Genomic DNA, 19,325 nt, shown 5'->3' with positions numbered 1-19,325 from the left:
GTTATTCCTCAATTGTGTGTAAATGATGAAATTCATAAATAAAGGTTTATAAAATTAAAAAATAAATAAATAAAAAATAAAACTCCTGTGCTAACAGGTGTCTGTCTGTTGATTCTCATATTTCCATTTGAACTTGAACGCAGCAAGACAGCAGGCCGGCTTCTTCAGGAAGTCGCCTTCGCTTCGAGCGACCAATCAGACGCGAGCAAAGCACAACAAGGGCTCCATGTTGGATCAGCGTCCTTCCTTCCTTTTCTTCACCCGCCGGGGCCCTAACATTTCCCCCGCAGCTTTTCTCCTCAAGCTCGGCTCTGAAAGGATGTAGCGGTACTACCACGCGAGCCACACCCGATTGCCGCCTTTTGACAACGGTGACGTCAGTGGAGGGAACTGTGACATGCAGGCTGAGGAAGGAATAACTGTCCGCGCCACACCGGCAGTAAGTACTTTACTTCTGTGGGCGCTATTATGTCGTAAATCTGCAAATAATGCCTTAAAAAGACTACAATAGTTTAACTGCAACAAGTCACCAGACTTGGGTCCAACAAGACATCATTTGGAGGCAGCGGGAGATGTCACGTCCAGCAGTTCTTGCAATGCGCTTTTAAAAGTCTGTCCCGTTAGAAGAAGACAAAAAATGGGTAAATTATGCCCTGCCAAATAAGCCTGATTTTAATTTTTCGAATTAGTGATTGTACTGTTTAAAAAAAAAAAAAGTATTACACCATATATCAATCAATCAATCAATGTTTACTTATATAGCCCTAAATCACTAGTGTCTCAAAGGGCTGCACAAACCACTACGACATCCTCGGTAGGCCCACATAAGGGCAAGGAAAACTCACACCCAGTGGGACGTCGGTGACAACGATGACTATGAGCAACCTTGGAGAGGACCGCATATCTCCCGTCCAAAGGCAAAACCTAGTAACTCCCTTCTAGCTGATTTGGAGAAAACAAAGGTCAAACCAATCTATCTTGATGCTGTCTTACAAAGATCTACAAAGTCATCAAACGTATAGATCAGGGGTAGGGAACCTGTGGCTCTTTTGATGACTGCATCTGTCTCTCAGACAAATCTTAGCTGACATTGCTTAACACGATAAGTAATTAATAATTACGCTCAAAATATAAATAACGTTATAACACTCTCATGCATTTTAATCCATTCATCCGTTTTGTACCGCACCTGTTCAATCAATCAGTCAATGTTTACTTATATAGCCCTAAATCACTAGTGTCTCAAAGGGCTGCACAAACCACAACAACATCCTCGGTAGAGCCCACATAAGGGCAAGGAAAACTCACACCCAGTGGGACGTCGGTGACAATGATGACTATGAGAAACCTTGGAGAGGACCGCATATCTCCCGCCCAAAGGCAAAACCTAGTAACTCCCTTCTAGCTGATTTGGAGAAACCAAAGGTCAAACCAATCTATCTTGATGCTGTCTTACCGAGATCTACAAAGTCATCAAACGTATAGATCAGGGGTAGGGAACCTATGGCTCTAGAGCCAGATGTGGCTCTTTTGATGACTGCATCTGGCTCTCAGACAAATCTTAGCTGACATTGCTTAACACGATAAGTAATTAATAATTACGCTCAAAATATAAATAACGTTCAAAATATTAAAAATTCTCATGGATTTTAATCCATCCATCCGTTTTGTGCCGCACCTGTTCAATCAATCAATCAATCAATGTTTACTTATATAGCCCTAAATCACTAGTGTCTCAAAGGGCTGCACAAACCACTACGACATCCTCGGTAGGCCCACATAAGGGCAAGGAAAACTCACACCCAGTGGGACATCGGTGACAATGATGACTATGAGAACCTTGGAGAGGAGGAAAGCAATGGATGTCGAGCGGGTCTAACATGATACTGTGAAAGTTCAATCCATAATGGATCCAACACAGTCGCAAGAGTCCAGTCCAAAGCGGATCCAACACAGCAGCGAGAGTCCCGTTCACAGCGGAGCCAGCAGGAAAACATCCCAAGCGGAGGCGGATCAGCAGCGCAGAGATGTACCCAGCCGATACACAGGCGAGCAGTACATGGCCACCGGATCGGACCGGACCCCCCCCACAAGGGAGAGTGGGACATAGGAGGAAAAGAAGTTGCATTAATTGTAGAATTATTTTATCTATTACTGGTTTACTATTTACTATTACTATTTATTACTAGCTTCAGAATAACAATGTTAATAAAAAGAATAAGAGACTTATTATACTCTGAAAATGCTGGTCTTACTTAAAATGCACGCATTTAGTTGAATTCAGTGTTAAAATTTTTTATATGGCTCTCACGGAAATACATTTTAAAATATTTGGCTTTCATGGCTCTCTCAGCCAAAAAGGTTCCCGACCCCTGGTATAGATGTTTTCTTGAGCTTTCATTTTCTTGCCGGTCGAGCCATGGATTGAATCTGCTCTCATCAACGTGTGCCCTTTTTCCAGATATTTTATCACAATCTCGGGTGGGCCCCATTCTGCGTTTGCACATTGGGCAAAGAGCCGTGTACAGCGTCCAGTTTTTATTTTGACCGCCACAGTTATCTGCCCAAAAGAGTATGCAAGGGGAAGAATCAAGAACAATACATTTAATGAAGGTGCTTGCAACGTCCTGGGCCAATCTTCCAAATATCCCCTCGTGCCATAATATCACATAATCAGGTTGACCCATTCGTGCAAATGTCTCATTAAAGACAATAAGGCGACTGACAAAGAAGCTCCGATTGGTCCCTTGAGGTACTAGGTTTTTCTGTTGTATCTACGCGGTTATGTGGTAGTTGCTAGGTCCTGCCATGCGCGTAACAGCTTACTTATGGAAAAAATTACAATATCGCATACACTAATGTAAAGCATATCACCTAGGAACTCCAAAATTATTATCAACTCAGTTTTGACCAAAATTTAGTTACTGGGTTTTGCCTTTGGACGGGAGATATGTGGGCAATCCCCCCTCTAGGGGAACCGAAAGCAATGGATGTCGAGCGGGTCTAACATGATACTGGGAAAGTTCAATCCATAGTGGATCCAACGCAACCGTGAGAATCCAGTCCAAAGCGGATCCAACACAGCAGAGAGAGTCCCGTTCACAGTGGAGCCAGCAGGAAACCATCCCAAGTGGAGGCGGATCAGCAGCGCAGAGATGTTCCCAGCCGATACACAGGCGAGCGGTCCATCCTGGGTCCCGACTCTGGACGAGCAGTCCATCCTGGGTCCCGACTCAGGACAGCCAATACTTCATCCATGGCCACCGGACCAGACCCACTCCACAGGGGAGAGTGGGACAGGAGAGAAAAAGAAAATAAACAATTTCCAAAGGGTTAAAAACAATAAAAATCAGTTCCCAGTGGCTTGTTGTATTTTTTGAAGTTTTTTTCAAAATTTTACCGGTCCCGGAATATCCCTAAAAAAAGCTTTAAAGGAGACAAAAAAGAAAGGAGACAACCGCTCTAGGTCACTTTATCGATTACCTCTAATGTACATTGGTGGGTACGTACTCATATACAGTGGGGCAAAAAAGTATTTAGTCAGCCACCAATTGTGCAAGTTCTCCTACTTCAAATGATGACAGAGGTCTGGAATTTTCATCATAGGTACACTTCCACGGTATGGTGTTCTTGGGATGCAACTCAGTATTCTTCTTCCTCCAAACACGATGAGTTGAGTTTATACCAAAATGGATACATGGATGATACAGCAGAGGATTGGGAGAATGTCATGTGGTCAGACGAAACCAAATTAGAACTTTTTGGTATAAACTCAACTCGTGGTGTTTGGAGGAAGAAGAATACTGAGTTGCATCCCAAGAACACCATACCTACTGTGAAGCATGAGGGTGGAAACATCATGCTTTGGGGCTGTTTTTCTGCTAAGGGGACAGGACGATTGATCCGTGTTAAGGAAAGAATGAATGGGGCTATGTATCGTGAGATTTTGAGCCAAAACCTCCTTCCATCAGTGAGAGCTTTGAATGGTTGACCAAATACTTATTCTCCACCATCATTTACAAATAAATTCTTTAAAATTCCTACAATGTAAATTCCTGGATTTTTTTTTTCCCACATTCTGTCTCTCACTGTTAAAGTGTACCTATGATGAAAATTACAGACCTCTGTCATCATTTGAAGTGGGAGAACTTGCACAATCGGTGGCTGACTAAATACTTTTTTGCCCTATTGTATTTTTTAAGTTATTATTTACTATCCGTTTATAATATTTTATTTTACTTCTGATTATAATTTTTTTTTAATTGTTTTTATTTATTTAATTGATTGATTTGTAAATATTATTTTGTTTTCATGCTGTTTCGTTCTTTTGGGGGGTGGCATAACTGTGTTATGAACAAAAAAAATATTTTGACAATTAGGGCCAACCACAAATATATAATGTATGTAATTATGATGAATGTCTGATACTGGATGTCAACAATTAAATGAAAGGAAAAAAAAGAGACAACCACTCTAGGTCACTTTATCGATTACCTCTAATGTACATGGGTGGGTACGTACTCACATATGTTGATGTGCTTTACGTTTACCGTATTTCCTTGAATTGCCGCAGGGCATATAGTATGTGTCTGCCTTGAATTACTGCCGGGTCAAACTCGCTTCCCAAAATAATTAGCGCATGCTTAGTAGTATTACCGCCTGGTCAAACTTGTGACGTCACGAGTGACACTTCCCCTGTCATCATTTTCAAAATGGAGGAGGCTGATTTCAATACCGGTAATTTGAAATCGCATGAAGGGAAGAAGATTAAGAGCTATTCAGTAGGATTTAAGGTCCAAGCTTACATCACACTCAATTTTTTACTGCAGGCCTTTGGTAAGTGCCGGAGTGAAATGAGGTTTTAAAATAATTAGCGCATGCTTACTTTTACCGCATGCCTTTGGTAAGCGCAGGAGTGAGAAGAGGTTTTAAATTAATTAGCGCCCCGGCGGCAATTCAAGGAAATACGGTATGTTGACTGTTGATTTCTATCATCTATTTAAACGCATCGCGAGTTATGCTAACTACTATATTTTAGCTTAGTGGTTCTCAAATGGGGGTACGCGTACCCCTGGGGGTACTTGAAGGTATGCTAAGGGGTACGTGAGATTGTTTTATACATATTCTAAAAGTAAAAACAATTCAAAAATCCTTTATAAATATATTTATTGAATAATACTTCAACAAAATATGAATGCAAGTTCATAAACTGTGAAAAGAAATACAACAATGCAATATTCAGTGTTGACAGCTAAAAAAATTTGAGGACATGTTCCATAAATATTGATGTTAAAGATTTATTTTTTTGTGAAGAAATGTTTAGAATGAAGTTGATGAATCCAGATGGATCTCTATTACAATCCCCAAAGAGGGCACTTTAAGTTGATGATTACTTCTATGTGTAGAAATCTTTATTTATAACTGAATCACTTGTATTTTTCAACAAGTTTTTAGTTATTTTTGTATATTTTTTTCCAAATAGTTCAAGAAAGACCACTACAAATGAGCAATATTTTGCACTGTTATACAATTTAATAAATCAGAAACTGATGACATAGTGCTGTATTTTCCTTCTTTATCTCTTTTTTTCAACCTAAAATGCTTTGCTCTGATTAGGGGGTATTTGAATTAAACAAATGTTTACTGGGGGTACATCACTGAAAAAAGGTTGAGAACCACTTTTTTTTAGCTGATAAACATTTATTTTAGTATCATTACCTGCCTTATTGTTATCAACGATGTCATGTCGCCATCATTCAGTGCTGCGTTCAATTGAAACGGGAATATAGGAAACTGCAAAAAGTTTCCACACCAACACGAGCTGCATTTGTTTTCTAAACTCACCCTTAAAAATGGCTAAAGTTGTACATTGGCACTTTGAAATAACTGGCGTCGTTGGATTTTGGTTTACAAATGAAGAGCTCGTCTGACGACCAACGAGCTGCACCTCGTCCGAAAGGGCCCAAAACAAAGAAGACGCGTGCACGTGAACGTCACACACGAAAGTATTGTGTGACGACACATTTTTAAGCGTCTTTGTTTTCATTGATGGAGACGATAAAAAAAAAAGAAAAAATCACACAAAATATATATTTTTGGCCGTTTTTACGTCTCGTGAACACATGGGGGTATGTTGCTTTTGTTTACATCTATTATTCAAATCGATTTGTTTTACTTGAAGTCGGTGTTTATTTAACTTGGTGTGTTTTTTTAAATCGAGGTTACTGTGAACAAAATCATTAGGATTATCATTATGGTATTGTTGAATGTGCTCAAATAGTCTTTTGATTAAGTTATTTTTTTGAAATAACTAGAATAAATAGACACACTGTTAGAAAATCCACTATTTTGCATGATTTGTGTTTTTTATGCTTCACTGATAGTATTTGTCAGCTTTTTTTGAGGGGGGAGGGGCTAAACTTTGTACTGTAGCACTTATTTGCAAATAAAATCTATTAATAAATCAAATCTTTTAATATTATTTAATATTCCTGCCAGGCATTTAGGCGTCCTGCGTATTATGTAGAGATGTCCGATAATGGCTTTTTTGCCGATATCCAATATTGTCCAACTTGTAATTACCGATTGCGATATCAACCGATACCGATATACAGTTGTGGAATTAATACATTATTATACCTAATTTTGCTGTGATGCCCCGCTGGATGCATTAAACCAGTGTTTTTCAACCACTGTGTCGCGGCACACTACAGTCTGGTGTGCGGTGGGAGATTATCTAGTTTCACCTGTTTGGGTTACAAATATTTTTTGCAAACCAGTAATTATAGTCTGCAAATGATGTGTTGTTGTTGAGTGTCTATTCTGTCTAGAACTCGGCAGATTAACCGTGTAATACTCTTCCATACCAGTAGGTAGCAGCCGGTAGCTGATAGCTTTGTAGATATCGGAAACAGGTAAAAAAGTGTCTAATGCTTGAACCAAAAATAAAGAAAAGGCGAGTGCCCATAAGAAAAGGCATTGAAGCTTAAGGAAGGCTATGCAGAACAACATCAAAACTGAACTGGCTACAAAGTAAACAAAAACAGATTGCTGGACGACAGCAAAGACGGAGCAAACATCCAAACATGACAATCAACAATGTCCCCACAAAGAAGGATAAAAACAACAGAAAAATGTTTGACTGCTAAAACAAAGTAGATGCGGGAAATATCGCTCAAAGGAAGACTACAGGAAAATACCAAAAAACAGGAAAAGCCACCAAAATAGGAGCGCAAGACAAGAACTAAAAACACTACACACAGGATAACAGCAAAAAAGTCCAAATAAGTCAGGGATTTGATATGACAGGTGGTGACCGTACATCTATTTTGAGACAAGAGCTATTTTGATGCATGCTTGGTTATGCTTTAAAGTCATATCCAACAATTGCGACAATTACTTTTTACTGTCAACAGAGTTTTGTTTTTTAAGGATTTCTGCTGGCGGTGTGCCTCCGCATTTTTTCAAAGCAAAAAATGTGCCATGGCTCAAAAAATGTTGTAAAACACTGCATTAAACAATGTAACAAGGTTTTCCGAAATACATTAACTCAAGTTATGGAAAAAAAGTGCCAACATGGCACTGCCATATTTATTATTGAAGTCACAAAGTGCATTATTTTTTTTTAACATGCCTCAAAACTGGTAATCCTGATACCCACCACAACTGTGGGAAATGCTATACTTTGACTTTCACAAAGTGCATTCTTTAAAAAAATAAATTATTGTTCATACTGCATTAATATATGCTCATTTTAAATTTTCATGCAGAGAGGGAAATCACAACTAAGTCAATTTACCAAAACTCCATTCATCACTACAACACTAAATTAAAGTGCACTTTTTGTACAGAACGCCACCACAATAGTTTAAAACAAATAAAGTGCACTTTTGATATTTCAATAACTGTAAAATAGAAATGAGCTGCATAATAGGAAACCAAATAGTGTATGTCTTTTGCTATGTGGTAGGTCCTGTGGACCAGGTGTCGGCAACCTTTACCACTCAAAGAGCCATTTCGACACGTTTCACAAAATGAAGACGGCAATGGGAGCCGCAACTATTCTCGCCAATATCTGTTGGTGGTCACCCAGATGACAAGAATAAGGGCATGCTATGAGCCATAGCCTTAAACACCTTCTACAACATGTACAAACTACTTGCCAATCCAGCAACATGTTGTGAGAGGCTTCCGCAGATGCACGCACACGACTGGAAGGCATACTGGGTGACACAGAGTACACTGGCGGTTGTGATATAAACAACTTTAACACTCCTACTAATATGCGCCACATTGTTAACCCACACAAAAGAAGAGTGACAAACACATTTCGGGAGAAAATCCTCACAGTAACACAACATAAACGCAACACAACAAATACCCAGAATCCTTTGCATCCATGAAACTTCCTGACTATATTATACATCCCGCGAACACCAAACCCCGCCCACCTTAACCATGCAGGGAGGGAGGGGGTTTGGTGTTCGCGGGGTGTATAACATAGTCAGGATGTGTCATGAATGCAAAGGATTCTGGGTATTTGTTGTGTTGCGTTTATGTTGTGTTACTGTGAGGATTTTCTCTCGAAATGTGTTTGTCATTCTTCTTTTGTGTGGGTTAACAATGTGGCGCATATTAGTAGGAGTGTTAAAGTTGTTTATATCACAACCGTCAGTGTTATCTGTGTCACCCAGTGTGCCTTGCAATCTCATACATGTGCCGATAGAAGCAGCGAAATGCATGCGTCCGGTCGGCACGCAAATAGCATTCCGTGAATAGGCGGGCGTGTTGACGTTCAAGAGGAGGTAAAACGCATTCCGCGAATGGCGGGCGCGAGGACGTTCAAGAGGACGTTAAGAGTAATATCACGGCACGCCCTTAATATTGTAGTCCGAGGGAAAATTGAAGAACGTTGACTCCGGGTGATGTCCGGGAGAGGCATTGAATTCCGGAATCTCCCCGCAACAATCTGGGGGGTCGCGAATTGTGCAGCTGAGCCGCATCAAAGTTGCCAAAGAGGCTCCGGAGCCGCGGGTTGCCGACCCCTGCTGTGGACGTTATCTCCTGTTTTTGACTATTTGTTTCATACGGTGTTGATGTGCAGGTTGCTTCGGCATTTTGTTGGCCGAGATGTTGACATGCGGAGTTTCAAGCACTCTTCATTCTTTAGCGGGGGACTTTTCAAAAGATGCTAGTAGTGCTGCTACTTTTTGTAGCAACGCTTTTGCCGCATACTTGACATATTTTGGTCGTCTGTTCAACATCTTCCCGCTTGAAGCCAAACCACCGCCAGACGATGGACCCACTGTGCTGTTTTTCCTGGGAATCAATACTTCCTCCATTTGTTACCAGATTTGCACCTTCTGTCTCTTGTTTTACCACTTGCACCTGCCACAGCTAACTTTACCTATGGTACATTTCTCTCTGCTCGGTGAGGGCATACGACGTTGCACGCGCGACAGTATGTGACGTATGTAAGAAGGTGCGCTTGTTTTATCTCTCTGTGAGAAGGAGAGAGAAGAAAGAGTGAGAAACGCATGAAGTGTAATGCCCGAAGCTAAAAGCAACAGCATGAGAATGTATACTCGAATACTCACGATATAGTCATTTTCTATATCGCACAGAGACAAACCTGCTATATATCGAGTATATCGATATATCGCCCAGTCCTAATTGATAGCCGTACTTCGATAAACTCCCGGACTGACTGGGCGCTAGCTCGCTAGCTTAAATTTGAACACGAATAGGCATTAACGTCCTTCCCCATTACAAAAGGACATAACTAAATGTAAACTTATACAAACACATTGCTGTCTTAGCAACTATCTTACCAGAGTGATTTATATATACTCGGAGAAATTCGATAAACTCCCGGACTGACTGGCGCTAGCTCGCTAGCTTAAATTTGAACACGAATAGGCATTAACATCCTTCCCCATTACGAAAGGACATAACTAAATGTAAACTTATACAAACACATTGCTGTCTTAGCAACTATCTTACCAGAGTGATTTATAAATACTTGGAGAAATTCGATAAACTCCCGGACTGACTGGCGCTATGTAATTGGAGTTGTTTTTACGGTCCGTTCAAGGACCGCTGAACAGAGTAGGATCCACAACACCCACCAGAACATTTATCAAGCATAAGATACACACAAGAGGCAAAAAGTTGGCATTCTATCAGTGGGTTTAGCTATTTCCGTTATTAAAAAAAATAAATAATTCAGTGTCCGTATAAGTACTTTTTGAGCGCATTCAACATTATTACCATGGTCATTTTGCTTACGATAACCGTGGTTTGCAATTTTTGCTGAATCTGTCTTATTAGCTGACCACTCACAAAGCTAATGCGTGTGCATTTTGTATTATTTTATTACTCAATACTTATTGACTAAATTTGAGAAGATGTAAAAAAAAATGCTTGAAAAGAACAAGATGATGTAATGTCGATTATTTATTGACATTTTCACACATTGTACTTACAGCTTGAATAAGTGACTTGATTTTAGTGGAGGAGCAATGGCCCTTTACGCTCTTGTGGATTTTAAAGCTGAGAGCTTTAACTTTCTGACCTGGTTTTTACTTCTTTTTTCCCCCCCTATAAGATGAGACTAACAAAAGCAGAAGCAGGCGGAACAGGAAGGATTATTCATGTTTGATTGTAAGTAACATTGCACTTTCCAAAGAGGCCAGTTGCAACCAGCAGTGTAAATAACATCCGTTTCAGTACTGCACATCTCTGCAACATTCTGGGAAAAGAATTGAAATAGAAAATGATTTGTTCCAAAGTCCAATCTTCACTGTCATAGAAGTTTTATGAACTATGGAGGCCAGAGGTCTTCATCAAGGTTCTGCAACCACCAAAGTCATGAAATCCACTAATTGTTGGGGTATCTACTGTCGCGTTGGGATGTAACGTTTTTAGATTTTTGACTGTACGATATAGTCTGAGTAATAATCAGGGTTTCAGGATTATTATGGATTGATTAATTTCAAATAAACTGGAGGGATTCTACTCCACCGCAGATTCCCGGCGCATGTGGCAATCAATCAATCAATCAATGTTTACTTATATAGCCCTAAATCACTAGTGTCTCAAAGGGCCTCACAAACCACACCACAAACCACTACGACATCCTCGGTAGGCCCACATAAGGGCAAGGAAAGCTCACACCCAGTGGGACGTCGGTGACAAGGATGACTATGAGAACCTTGGAGAGGACGAAAGCAATGGATGTCAGCCAGCTCTAATGAACACACCCTGAGGGCCTGGCCAGGGTTGTTGTCTGGGCCGGCTGCCTTCCGTGGGCAAGGCCTGCAACACATCACAGACGACAAGAAGGGGAGCATGGGGCTCACAAACAGCCAACACTCACTGCCAGATGAGCTGATTGAGTTCTACGCCCGCTTCAAGGTCCTCAACTCCAACCAACAGAGAGGGGTTCTGACCACCAAGCACATGCGGGACCCACCACTCACTGTGACAACAGCAGAGATACGTACAGTTCTGAGGAGAACAAACCCACGGAAGGCAGCCGGCCCAGACAACATCCCTGGCCAGGCCCTCAGGGTGTGTTCATCAGAGCTGGCTGACGTACTTGCTGACATACAACTTGTCACTAGCACAAGCTGTTGTGCCCACCTGCTTCAAGACCACCACCATCGTGCCCCTGTCAAAGAAAAACACTGTGACCTGTCTGAATGACTATCGCCCTGTTGCTTTCACCCCAGTAGTGATGAAGTGCTTCGATAGGTTAGTCATGGCACACATCAAGAAGACCATCCCAGACATACTGGACCCTCTACAGTTTGCCTAGACTAAGTTTCATCATTAGAGCCACATATGATGTCCTGCCCTCACCAACCAACCTACATCTCTGGTATGGAGAGGACCCAGCCTGTCGCCAGTGTACAGCCCCAGCAACCCTCAAACACATCTTGGTAGGTTGCAAGACCAGTCTGACTCAAGGGAGATACACTTGGCGCAACAACTAGGTGCTTGGGTGCCGAACTTGAGAATAAGAGAGTAGTCACCAATGCCATGCCTCTAAATGCTCAGGCTACCTTCCCACGCAAAACAACTTTCATCCAGGAAGGAGAGAAATGGCGGACCAAGCCATCACCTCCAGACTTAGGCCCACTGAACGCAGCCCGAGATTGGGAAATGTGGGTAGACCTCAGCCAGAGACTTATATACCCACCAGAAATTGCAGCAGCCAGCCTGCGTCCAAACCTGGTCCTCTGGTCAATGTCCTGCCGGCGTGTCTTCATCGTTGAGCTAACGGTCCCATGGGAGGACGCCATTGATGAAGCATTCGAACGGAAGAGGCTGCGATATGCCAACTTGGCAGCTGAAGCAGAGGCACGGGGCTGGAATGGAGGTGGTAGAGGCTTTGTAGCCAGTTCCACCACAAGGCTCCTGAAAGAAGTAGGAATCAGAGGACAGGCCCAACGTAAGGCTATTAAAGAACTTGCCACTGCAGCAGAACGGAGCAGTCGCTGGCTTAGGCTGAACCGCAGGGATGCAGGACGGGCTGCCAAATAACCACGTGGTGCCACCATGCGACACGCACCCAGGTCTGATCAGCCTGTGGTGGGCCAACCTCGGCAGAGGGTGTCTTGTGATTAATGGCCGAAACGCCCAATGACGTCTGGGAACACAACGGAAGATGTGTTGTACTGGTGGCACCACATGATTATTGCCAAACTCCACCCCACCCAAGAGGACACCTCCAACCCCATTTAATTGTTGTGCTGAATGTTTAGGGATCTTTAACAACTAGTCCTATTAATAATCCAATATATATATGTATGTGTATATATATGTATGTGTTTGTGTATGAAGATAAGGTAGAGCACCTCGAATTGGTCATTTGAAAAGTAGCTCGCCTGCTGAAAGAGTGTTGGCACCCCTGTAGTAGAGCCTTTGCAATCAAATAACTGACATTTTTTATCATGGTTATTGGTTGATAGTACAACTAGTTATTTTTATATCCCAAATGTAGCGTAGTACAAATAGGGCATTGCCTTGGGCAACATATAAAAAAGGGAAAGGTGGCCTTTGTTATTCTTTAGTAAGCTTCCCTTCTTCATGTTTTGATGATGTTTGGAAATAATAAGTAGGTCTAACAAGAGCGCTAAGTTCATTGAATGCCATTTCTTCTGTTGCAGTAATGTTCACAGTGTCCGAGTTTGCGTCCTTGAATGACGTACAACCGACGTACCGTATCCTGAAGCCATGGTGGGACGTCTTCATGGACTACCTGAGCCTGGTCATGCTGATGCTGGCCATTTTCGCCATGACCATGCAGATTACCAAAGACCAAGTCGCTTGCCTGCCTTTATTGGAGGAACCGCGTCAGGTAAAAGACTCCCCCCTCATTCATGAAGTTGCAACCGCAGCGGTGTCCACCATTTCTTTGGACTCCCAAGACAGCAAACAAGCAAACGCATACAAAAATTCGCCATCTGCTTCTGGGATCAATACCAATCTGGACTTTCAGCAGTATATGTTTATCAACCAAATATGTTATCATCTTGCCTTGCCCTGGTATTCCAAATACTTCCCCTACCTCATCCTCATCAACACCGTCATCCTGATGGTCAGCAGCAACTTCTGGTTCAAATTTCCTAAGACCAGCTCAAAAATTGAGCATTTTGTCTCAATCCTGGGTCGATGTTTTGAATCTCCTTGGACGACAAAGGCTGTGTCCGAAACGGCCTGTGAAGACTCTGAGGAGAACAAGCATAGGTTGAGCGGCACTTCTTTTGCACATAAGGCGTCTGTGGAGGGGACGGAGGATAGTTCAAACGCCCCCGCCAGCTCCACCATGCCCGAAGGGGTTGTCTCTGCTGATATGCCAATTGCAGAAGCCCCTATCATTATGCCAATCTTGGATAAAAAGGACGGAGAGCAGGCCAAAGCCCTGTTCGAGAAAGTGAGGAGGTTCCGCGCTCACGTGGAGGAAGACGATTTCATTTACAGGTTTTACGCAGCGCAGACTATTTTCAAAACGGTCACGTTCATGACCATGATTTCCTACACGTCAAGCTTCTTGATTCAAATTGAGTTCATACACATCTGTGAGGTGGACGTCAAAGCCTTGGTAGGGTACGAAAGGTTTTTTTGTACGCAAAACATGGCGTACATGTTGGACAAGATGCTCATTTGCTACATAGCTCTGATGATCCTGTATGGGATAGTGTGCCTCTACTCTCTCTTCTGGGTATTCCGAGGACCTCTGAAGGAGTATTCCTTTGAGAAGGTCAGGGAAGAGAGCAGCTTTAGTGACATTCCCGATGTCAAAAATGATTTTGCATTCCTCTTTCACATGGTTGACGAATATGATCAGCTCTACTCCAAACGCTTTGGCGTCTTCCTGTCAGAGGTAAGCGAGAACAAGCTGAGGGAGATTGGCCTCAATCACGAGTGGACCTTCAAAAAAGCCAGAAAGTGCGTGACTCGTAACGCACAAGACCAGCAGGAGCTGCATCTTAAGAATCTCTTTGGTCTACCGAATGTGGTTTTCGACCTCACAGACTTGGAGGTGCTGAAGCTGGAAAAGATCCCTGAGGTGAGATTCTCTGCTAAGGTGTCCCAGATGACCAGCCTGAGGGAGCTCCATCTCTACGAGTGTCCGGCCAAAGTGGAGCAGACCGGTTTTGCGTTCCTCAGGGACCATCTATACTCTCTGCATGTCAGCTTCACGGACGTCGCTGAGATCCCGACATGGGTCTACTTGCTCAGGAACCTGCGAGAGCTTAACCTCATCGGGAACTTGATCTCGGAAGGTAACAGGACGGTTGGTCTGGAGTCTATGCGGGACTTGAAGCACTTAAAGACGTTACGTCTGAAGAACAACCTCAGCAAATTACCCACAAACATTGCAGATGTGTCGCAGCACCTTATTAAGTTAGCGGTGCACAATGACGGCACGAAACTAACGCCGCCCAACGGTCTTAAAAAGATGATCAACCTCATCGAACTAGAGCTGATTAGTTGCGAGTTGGAGAAGATTCCTCACTCCATTTTCAGCTTGATCAACCTGCAGGAGCTTGATATGAAATCCAACAACATCCGATCGATAGAGGAGACCGTCAGCTTCCAGCACCTCAAGAGGCTAACGTGTCTCAAACTGTGGCACAACAAAATAATCGCAATCCCCTCATCCATCGGCCTAGTGAAGTCTTTGGAGTCTCTCCACGTCTCGCACAACAAACTGGAGACCCTGCCCCAGGCCTTGTTCAAGCTCCCTAAACTCCGACATTTGGATGTGGACCACAACCTCATCACGGTCTTTCCGGAGGATGTGGGTCTCCTGCTGGACCTGCAGCATCTGGACATCACTTCCAACAAGCTGGAGGTGTTGCCCAAGAATTTGTTCAAGTGCACCAAGCTGAGGGTGTTATGCGTGGGCCACAACGCCCTTACAGACCTGCCAGAATCCGTGGGTGAGCTGGTTCAGCTCACTCGTCTGGAGTTGAAAGACAACTGTCTCTGCAGGCTGCCTTCACAGCTGGGCAACTGCCGCCGGCTGCGCAGAAGCGGCCTGGTCGTGGAGGACCAACTCTACGAAACGCTACCTCCGGAAGTTAAAGAGAGCATCGGCCGAGACTACAACCTGGCCAGCACAAGTGTCTTATAGCACCGTAAAGGGACGGCTTGCGGCAGCTTTGTGGCGATAAGTAGTCCTTTCACGACCATTGTTTTTTTTACGATAGCTACACAAATTATTGCACATTTTATTATTTCAAAGGCTTGTTTTTTGATGCTCATTGTATGTAAAAAGAAAATGAATGTGCACCTGGTGTTTTATAACCGTAACATTGTTAGCTTGAAACCAAACCTGTGTGAAATCACTTTTAAAATGTAGAGCCTCTCAGGTATATTTATATACTGCGTCATGTTGTTCAGAGTGGGACCCCAAAAAATAATTTTGTTCTGCACACACAATTGAAAAATGTTTTCCCTTTTTTCACTCCTTATTTGTCAGGATTCAGGATTTGTTTGGTGGCATCCATAGCCTAGGAAAGTCATTTTAGAATTCACTAAAGACGAATGTTATAGAAATGGTCATTTATTTGTACATTGAGGTCAGTGAACGTCTTCCGTGACTGGCAAAACATTAGGACTCAAGCGGTAAAATGTAAACCCATGTACTAGACGTGTCTTAGATAAAAGGACTAATTGTGCTAGAAGAATGAACTTGAATGGTAAACCTGTACGCCTTTTATGTCTTTTCAGTGTCTGTTTATATGTATTGTTGGTCGATGTATTCTTCAGAGCTGCTAACAAGTTCAAATCTTTTACGGCTCAATAAAATACTTTCCATGATTATTTATTGTCAGTTCTAGGATAACAGGTGAGCTTGAAGGTATGTTTTCCATGTCCGATTGTGAGGCCACTTTTTAAAGTATATTTTAGTTATTAAGTGATTTTTACAGATACAAATCATAACATACCGGTAGGTCAATTGAAACAAGTGCAGCGTCATGAAAAAGTGTGTTTTTTAAAAGAGTCTACAGCAGGGGTGTCAACCTCAAATACAGAGTGGGCCAAAATTTAAAACTGAACAAAGCCGCAGGCCAAGGTTGAGCAAATTAACCTTTTAATAGGGACCCAAACAAGTTTTGCATTGAACATTGAACAAGCAAGGCTTATATACAGTAACTTTATAGTGACATGCAAAATTGAGTTTCAAATAATAATAATAATAATTAAAAAACATCAATGGCATATCAAATACAATTTAAATACAAATTTAATGCCTCTTTTCTATTTGCAACCTTCTGAGGTAAATATCAAAATATATTGTAGCGTCCTGAAAGGGTTAGTGCTGCAATGGATTCTGGGTATTTGTTCTGTTAAGTTCATAGTATGTTACATTGCAGATGTTCTCCCGGAATGTGTTTGTCATTCTTGTTTGGTGTGAGTTCACAGTGTGGCGCACATTTGTAAGAGTGTTAAAGTTGTTTATACGGCCACCCTCAGTGTGACCTGTATGGCTGTTGACCAAGTATGCTGGCATTCACTTATGTGTGTGTAATAGCTGCATATATTATGCGACTGGGCCGGCACGTTGTTTGTATGGAGAAAATGTGGACGTGACGACAGGTTGTAGAGAATGCTAAAGGCAGTGCCTTTTAGGCACGCCCTCAATATTGTTGTCCGGGTGGAAATCGGCAGAATGCTTGCCCCGGGAGGTTTTCCGAAGGGACACTGAACTTTGGGAGGATTGGCAAGTGTGAGAAATTGCGGTGTTACAGCGGCACCGCTGCTATGTAATAATGGCGGTCCAGCTGTAATGTTAATTTGATATTGCCTCAAGGGCTAAATTAAATTACACGCAAATTTGGCCCGCGGGCCAGAGTTTGACACCCATGGTCTACAGAGTCAAGCTCATAGAGGGACTGGTGCAAGTCACTCCAAAGTCTGGGGGCTACAGTCTGGGCCACGTCTCCCCAGGTTTAAAAATGAGTTTCTGAGATCTTTAGGAGACCTGGGCCTGGAGAAGGAAGGCTAAGCCCTGAAGTGTAGGGGTACAACAAATCAGCAATGTACTGAGGGGCCCCACCATGCTACGCACAGAAAGTTGGGACTAAAATCAATCAATCAATCAATGTTTATTTCTATAGCCCTAAATCAGAAATGTCTCAAAGGACTGTACAAACCATTACGACTACGACATCCTCGGAAGAACCCACAAAAGGGCAAGGAAAATTCACACCCAGTGGGCAGGGAGCATTCACATCCAGTGGGACGCCAGTGACAATGCTGACTGTGAGAAACCTTGGAGAGGACCTCAGATGTGGGCAATGGATGTCGAGCGAGTCTAACATGATACTGTGAAAGTTCATTCCATAGTGGCTCCAACACAGCCGCGAGAGTTCAGTTCAAAGCAGATCCAAGACAGCAGCGAGAGTCCCGTCCACAGGAAACCATCCCAAGCTCTATGCGGAATTTGACCGGAAGTCATTGAAGACTGGCTAAGATGAAGGTCATGTGGGCTGCTCTGGGTGCACCGGTCAAAAGTCTGGCAGCCGCATTCTGTACAGTCTCTTTAGAGTTGACTTGTTGAAATAAGTGACAACATAGTTACAATGATCAACGCGAGACAAGATGAACACGTGAATGATCATTTTGAGATCTGATTTTGACCAAAACCCTTTCACTTTAGAAATATTTCTCAGGTGATAGAAACCGTTTTGGTCAGTTGACGCTCCAAGGACAACCCCAAGGTTTCTGAGGCTGGTTTTTATAGACGCACCTAGAACACAGAGGGAGTTCTTGATCAGGGGGATCCTTTAATCGGGAGCAATGATCAGAGTTTCCGTTTTGTAAGAATTTCAAAGACAACCAGTTTTTGATACAGGATACAGATTGCCACAGCAGTTTTTAATTTAGTTATAATCGACACATGTCAAAATGAAGGCCCGGGGGCCAGCTCTGGCCCGACACGTCATTAAACGTAGCCAGGAAATAATGTGCGTACTTCATCTTTCTTACTAAATATTTTCATTATTTCCATTTTGACAGGAAAAAAAATGTAATAGAGGAAATTTCATATGTTTTAAACTTTGTTATTATCTGCTCTTGCAACAAATATTCAATTGTTATTGGAGTAAATCTTTGGGCACCTTGTCATTCGATTCCAATTCTTGGGGTGAGGATTTGAGTCATAAATGATTAATTGAAAATGTTATTAGTAGATTGCACAGTACAGTACATATTCCGTACAACTGACCACTAAACGGTAACACCCGAATACGTTTTTCAACTTGTTTAAGTCGGGGTTAATCAATTCATGGTAAGATGAATACTAAATAATACTCGATTCAACACAATTCTCGCTTCAAACTGATTTTTGCAATGTATTATTTGGTATAATAATAATAACACCTTAACAAAACAGCTTAGAGGTTACAAAACCTCCTTTTTGGTTGCTGACGGATGACATATACCAAGTAATTAAATAATTTGTCCCAAAAAATAAAACATTTCGATTTTTGAAAATTAGTAATCAGTTGACAATGGAGATGAATAAGAATCGTGATTCATATGTGATAAAAAAAAAATGTAAATATAAACGGAATACAATGATTTGCAAATCCTTTTCAACCCATATTCAATTGAATGCACTACAAAGACAACATATTTGATGTTCAAACTCATAAACTTTATTTTCTTTTTTGCAAATAATAATTAACTTAGAATTTCATGGCTGCAACACGTGCCAAAGTAGTTGGGAAAGGGCATGTTCACCACTGTGTTACATCACCTTTTCTTTTAACAACACACAATAAACGTTTGGGAACTGAGGAAAC

General features: G+C 42.2%; 1 protein-coding gene across 1 annotated transcript; it reads left to right on the top strand.

Moving 5' to 3' along the window:
- The first annotated feature begins 199 nt into the window (after positions 1-199).
- lrrc8da (leucine rich repeat containing 8 VRAC subunit Da) lies at positions 200-16,338 on the top strand. Its single transcript, XM_061919873.1, has 2 exons — positions 200-439; positions 13,173-16,338. The coding sequence occupies exon 2, from the start codon at positions 13,175-13,177 to the stop codon at positions 15,644-15,646; it is 2,472 nt and encodes an 823-aa protein (XP_061775857.1). The 5' UTR covers positions 200-439; positions 13,173-13,174; the 3' UTR covers positions 15,647-16,338.
- The last annotated feature ends 2,987 nt before the right edge of the window (positions 16,339-19,325 follow it).

Source organism: Nerophis ophidion, linkage group LG14 (assembly GCF_033978795.1).
Source record: "Nerophis ophidion isolate RoL-2023_Sa linkage group LG14, RoL_Noph_v1.0, whole genome shotgun sequence".
In the NCBI taxonomy this organism is placed as follows: Eukaryota; Metazoa; Chordata; class Actinopteri; order Syngnathiformes; family Syngnathidae; genus Nerophis; species Nerophis ophidion.
The sequence above is the reverse complement of the archived record's forward strand: the minus strand, read 5'-3'. Positions and strand labels throughout refer to the sequence as shown.